This window comes from Scyliorhinus torazame, chromosome 18 (assembly GCF_047496885.1).
Source record: "Scyliorhinus torazame isolate Kashiwa2021f chromosome 18, sScyTor2.1, whole genome shotgun sequence".
NCBI classification, from domain to species: domain Eukaryota; kingdom Metazoa; phylum Chordata; class Chondrichthyes; order Carcharhiniformes; family Scyliorhinidae; genus Scyliorhinus; species Scyliorhinus torazame.
The window spans coordinates 155,939,938-155,945,937 of NC_092724.1; the positions used below are offsets into that span (position 1 = coordinate 155,939,938).

Here is a 6,000-nt window from a genome sequence, read left to right on the forward strand (position 1 = left end):
TCATGCTCGCGAAGCTCCCTTCCAGGAACAAGTCGCCCATCCTTCCCACCCCCCGCCTTCCGCCACGCTTGAAACCCGCCATCCATCTTCCCCGGGACAAATCGGTGGTTGTCTCATATTAGGGACCAGACCGACGCTCCCACTTCCCCCGCATGCTTCCTCCATTGGCCCCAAATCGCAGAGCCGCCACCACTATCGGGCTGGTGGAGTACCTGGCCAGCGGGAGCGGCAGAGGAGCCGTGACCAGGGCTGCCAAGCTGGTGCCCCTGCACGCAGCAGCCTCCACCCGCCCCCAAACCGTCCCCGTACCCACCATCCATTTCCTTATCATGGCTATGTTAGCCGCCCAGTAGTAGTTGTTGAGGTTCGGCAACGCCAGTACCCCTCGCTAGGGTTCCGCTCCAGCATCCCCCTCTTTGCCCGCGGGGACCTCCCTGCCCAAAAAAATCCCAGGATGATTTTATTGATCCTTTTAAAGAAGGACCACAGAATGAAAACAGGAACATTGAAAAATAAACAGGAATCTCGGGAGGATTGTCATCTTCAGGCCCCCCATTACTTCTTCAGCCCTAATCGGGGCCCCCAGCACCTCTATCATTCCCCTGCCCATCTTTGGGAAGGTCAGCCCATCTAAGAAGCGCCTCACCCCCTCCGTCCCCGTGGGCGTTCCGAGGTATATAGCTTGCTGTAAAAGTCCCTGAATACCCTGTTCAATCCTGCCGGGTCTCCAACCCGGTTCCCTGCCCCATCCACTACCGTCTCTATTTGGCCTCGCCTGCACTCTGTGTGCCCTGTCCAGCTCCAACGGACGCGGGAAGAAATCATCCCCAACCAGCTTCTGCAGCATATCTGCCACATATGCCGTGGCATCCACTCCCTCGGCCCCCTCCGGGAGCCCAATGATTCTCAGATTCTGCCGGCGAGACCTATTTTCCAGGTCCTCCAGCCTGCCCATCAGCCTTGATTGTTGCTTCTTCAACTTTCTAATTTCTACGTCCGCTTCCATTTGGAAATCCGCCTGCTCCTCCACTGTCTTCTCCAATAGCTGGACCTTCTTATCCTGGGCGTCCAGCCTTTGGTCCCGTCGCTCCACCACTTTCTGAAGCGGTTCCAAATTATCCCGCTTCAGTGCTGCAAAGCTCTCCTTCATGACCTTCAGCATGTTGTCCAGTGCTGTCTGGACCGTCCGTTCCATGGCCCGTTCGTCGGCCATCTTTCCTCCCACTTGAACTTCCACACCACCTTTGTTCAGCCCCTTCTTCGCCTGTTCTTGCTCCCTTCTACTCCTTAAGTCCATACAACTCTGTATGGATCCAGATCTACAGTGCTGTTGTTTTCCCCTCCAGCGCTCAAAAGTTCGAAAAAGTCGGAGGAAAAGGTCTAAAAGTCTGACCGGAGCGAGAGCCACCAAATGCGCGACTTACTCCCTCATCGTCGCCACCGGAAGTCCCCAACATATAATTGTTAACGTTAAAAGTAGATTTAACTCAGTTTTAAAGTTGCAAGTCGTTAAAACTTGGACCCAGTGACACAAATTACATTTTTTTTTAAACATAAAAAGCAATATTGCACTCCTCTACGTTTCCCCAGGTTACAACAAAGACTAAACGCCGAGTTCTCCTGCCGTTGGGATTCCCGCTGGCAGTGCACTCCCGCCCGATGGTTTCCCACCGGCTTGGGGTGACTTCAAAGGGAAATCCCATTGACAAGCGGCGGGGATAGAGAATCCCGGCACCAGCGAACGGCACGCCGTCAAGAAACACGCGGTTGAGCATGAAAACTGCTGTAAAAATGCAGCTTTTTCCTTCCCAGTGAACATATACTAGCTTTCGTCTGAGCCAATACATGAAATAGATTTGCCCTTTAATCAACATTTTGGGTTGAATCTTGTCCCCTGCCTTGTGGTGAGTTACGCGGCAGGAGGATAATTTAATCAGGCAGGAGAGTGGTCACTGGGGATCCTGCCACCTTCCCGCCTCCATCCCAGTTAAGGCTGTGATGGGAAAGGCCTACAACCAATTGAGTCCTTAAGAGGGCAATTGATGCCCACTCAAGGGCCTTATCCCACTACCACTGGTATTGAGGCAGCAATGGGTGGAGGATTCACCATTTGCAGAGCACGATAAGCAAACCCTGAAGTGTTTGCTTCCGGTCTCCCGTCAGGGCGTTTAGGGAGGTGCAGGGGGTGTACCTCATTTAAAAGTACTCAGTTCGTTATCGAGGGACCCAATATCAGGAAGTGGGGGCTTGGTAGGCGACCCCTTGCCCTTGCTGCTGGCCCCCCTCCCCACCATCGCTCATCTGTGCCTGGGTCCATCATTAATCTGAGGCCTCAGGCTCTGCTGATTACAGAATCAGGCCGGCAGCTCTCAGCAGGTCAGACTCCTGTTCCAGGGCTTTCAATCCTGGAGGAGACCCGCCACTGGCCCGTGAAGTGCCTGAGTGGCACAAGTGCCTTCCAGAAAAGAGGTGGAACAGGGGTCTTGAAGCTCTTCAAGGAGGTGGCTGAGACACCTGTTGCCTGTACAAGATTCTGCCCTTCATCTTGATAAAATAGTGTTACTCTCTCGCTGATTTAGTGTTCCGCGTGTCTAATACTGGATGCTAAAGATGTCTATTACTGTGTGTTTTCTTTAAACAGTTCGTTCTCGAGTTGCAGCACCAGTCCCAGTGGCCTGGATTTTGGTTAGCACACTGCTCCTCGGTGCCAGCACCATCTATTCCAACTAACAAAGCTCAGACAAGCCACCGATCCGTGTTTATCAACTGGACATGAATTGGATGGGCTGCGAGAATCATCCACCATTAGTGCCGTACATTTCAAGCATCATTGCCAATGGCCTTGGATGTGTGCAATGCTATCATTGGAATGAGTTTCCCTGTTGCTGGCTGAGAAACCACGTGCTCCCACAGGAATTCCGTACGGTGGGCAGCAAGTTTCTTATTCACGTCGAGAAGGGCTGCAATGGGACGCGGAGAACCTTCTGCTTTTGCAACCTGGCCAGGAAATCACTCTCAGATTGAAGATATTTTCTCGGAACGTTAAGATGGACCCTCAAGATTTTTTTTCCCCGCGATTATCAGCCCAAAAATGATTTTATCGTAATGTTTAACTATTATGACATTTTCACGTTTGTGCATGCATTTTACAAATTGCTTTGAAGTTTTTGTGATGCTTTGAGAAATGTTGTTACGTTTAGGCAATAATATAGCACATGGATTGCCTGAAAAACATGGGAAATGAAAGAAAATATTACACATTCAGTATATCCTTTGTAGGGAATGGCAATTTTCAGGAGAATGTGCCCATCTCTGTGGCACACTAGGTGATGCTGACAAGACAGGACCGGCAAGTAGATACAGCAGAGGCAATGAGAGCGACAAAGACATTTGAAATCATCATGGCTCCAAAACACCATGGGGGGGGGTTAGCTTCATCGAGGGCACTCCTCCCTCTGTACACAACTTCCTGCTCTCTGTGCTCCCTCTCTCCTCACTCAAACTGTAAGCCTGATGAGGGAACTGCAGGCTTTCTACTCACAGGCCTCCTGACTCCCAATAAGGTGTTAGGACTCCTCCAACAATGCAGTTCATAGTACTTGCACTAACCCTGAAAACAGTAAAAGGAAGGCAAAAGCACCTCAGCTGAACAAAACATACCTACAAGCAGCAGGAGGCAGCCATTCAGCCCCTCGAGCCTGCTCCGCCATTTAATAAGGACATGACTGATCTGATGGGAACCTCAAATCTGCATCCCGCCTCCCTCTGTCTGTCCACCTCTGCCGTAAAAACATTCAAATTCTGCTTCCAACACCTTTTCAGGAAGAGAGTTCCAGAGACTCATGACCCTCTGAGAGAAAATATTTCACCTCATCTCCGTTTTAAACAGGCAACCCCTTATTTTTGTTAAAATAAACATTTATTGAAGTTTTACATTTTAACAAACAACGCGACAAAATCACAGGAAGGGTGCAGCACGCTGGAAAAAATAATCTCAAGAGGCGGGCGACCTTTAACAGGGCAAAAGCGGCATTGTACAAGAGTGGAGTACACTTCGGAGTGGTCTACCCGGTGAAATTGAGGGTTACGCACATCCCGACGGCCCATTACTTTGAGATGATGGCGGAGGCGGAGGCATTCGTAAAGGCAGAAGGACTGGAACTGGAGCTTGGTGATGGGGGGTTGGGGTTGGTTGGGGACAAATGTTTGATAAAGTTATATTTTCCTGTTTTTTCTGTTAGTCCAGGTGTTTTGATGCCCTTGCGTTGATTATGGGTACTTGGTGGGGGTGGAAGAGTGTTGGGGGTTGCCTTTTGGTGGGGTGCTTCGTGGTGGTTGGGTGGGGTGGAGAGGTTTCAATTTCTTTTGGAGGGGGCTCTGGTGGAGGGGCTCCCTCGCTAGCAAGCTGCAGTTCGCTAGTGAGCGGGAGCAAGGTGGGGGGAGGGGCTGGGGTTGTGGCTTGCTGAACCGGTTTAGGCAGGTTTTGGCGTGCCGAGGAGGTGTGAATGGTGGGGGCTGGGGAATGATGGAGAATGAGTTGGTTTGAAGAGGAAGTGGATATCTGGGGCGAGATTCTCCGACCCCCAACCGGGTCGGAGAATGGCCGTTGGCCGCCGTGAATTCCGCCCCCGCCGAATTCTCTGAAGGGAGAAAAGTCGGCGGGGCGTCAATTGCGGCACACATCTTGGAGAATGGCACGTGTGGGCGCAAGGCAATGGATTTTGGGGCTGCCGATATTCTCCTGTCCGGATGGGCCGAAGTCCCGCCGACGTGATGGCGGGTCACGTCGGCGTAAATCAAACCACCTTTCAATCAGCGTCAACCAGTGCTCAAGGTTTACGCTGACCAGCGTGGAGGTGGGTGACGGCCTGGGGGGTTGGCCGCTGGAGAGGCGATGGCGTGGCCGCAGTCTGAATGTGTGGGGGGGAGGTGTGTGTAAGGTTTTGTGTGTGTGTGCGTGGCGGGGGGGGGGGGGGGTTAGAGTGGGCTGGGTTCCGGGGGAGTGCCAGGAGGGGGGTTGAGGTCCGGGGACGGGAGGATGACTGCCGGGGGGGGGTCCGTGCCGGGGAGGGGGGTGGGATCCGTTCCGGGGAGGGGGATGGGGTCCGTGCTGGGGAGGAGGATGGGGGGGTTCCGTGCCGGGGAGGGGGATGGGGTCCGTGCCGGGGAGGGGGAGGGGGGGAGTCCGTGCCGGGGAGGGGGATGGGGTCCGTGCCGCGGAGGGACGTGGGGGGGGGGGAGGGGGGTGCAAGTGAGTTGGTCCACCTGGCCAGGTGCCAGCCTCCAACAGTCGGACCCATGCGGTCCATGCCACCTGGCTGGGGGGAGGAGGGGGTATGGGCAATGATGACATGTCGTCGTTCCCCCCCCCCCACCAGGCCGTCATGTTTTCCGATCAGCCAGCGATGTTGGCCGCCGTGGTGGCAGCCGCTAATGTCCATGTTGCCCTGGATGAGGAGGAGGAGCGTGCCAGAGAGGCGGCGCAGGCTGCCGCAGAGCGGCAGGCGGCAGCCGACCAGGCTGGAGGGACACCTGACCGACAGGACGAGGAGGGGGAGGAGGACGTCACGGCCCAACGGCAACGGAGGCACCCGAGGGCTCCCCGTGCGTACTGGCCCCGGCAGTCAAACCAGGACCTCACGGACCGAGAATGCAGGAGGAGACTCCGGATGAGGCGGGAAACCGTGGCACACATCTGCCACCTGCTGGCACACCTGTCACCGCGTGGCACTGGCGGGGGACACCCTCTCCCCGTGTCCGTCAAGGTTACGGTGGCCCTGAACTTTTATGCAACGGGGTCATTCCAGGCACCTGTGGGGACCTGTCCGGCATATCGCAGACATCGGTGCACCGGTGCATCCGGGCAGTGACAGACGCCCTAAATGCCATGGCGCACCGTTACATCCGCTTCCCTGTGGACCGGGCCAGCCAAGATGCCCGGGCCGTGGGCTTCTCTGCCGTGGCCGGGTTCCCCATGGTCCAGAGCGCGATTGATGGGAT

At 54.8% G+C, this 6,000-nt stretch overlaps 1 protein-coding gene across 1 annotated transcript in view; it reads left to right on the forward strand.

The window, feature by feature from the left end:
• The window catches only part of LOC140394871 (platelet endothelial cell adhesion molecule-like), a 37,860-nt gene extending 33,684 nt beyond the window's left edge, over positions 1-4,176 (forward strand). Inside the window, exon 6 of the mRNA XM_072482021.1 lies at positions 2,642-4,176. Coding sequence (XP_072338122.1) covers positions 2,642-2,730 — 89 coding nt within the window. The 3' untranslated portion in view covers positions 2,731-4,176. The remainder of the gene's footprint in view (positions 1-2,641) is intronic.
• Positions 4,177-6,000: the final 1,824 nt, after the last annotated feature.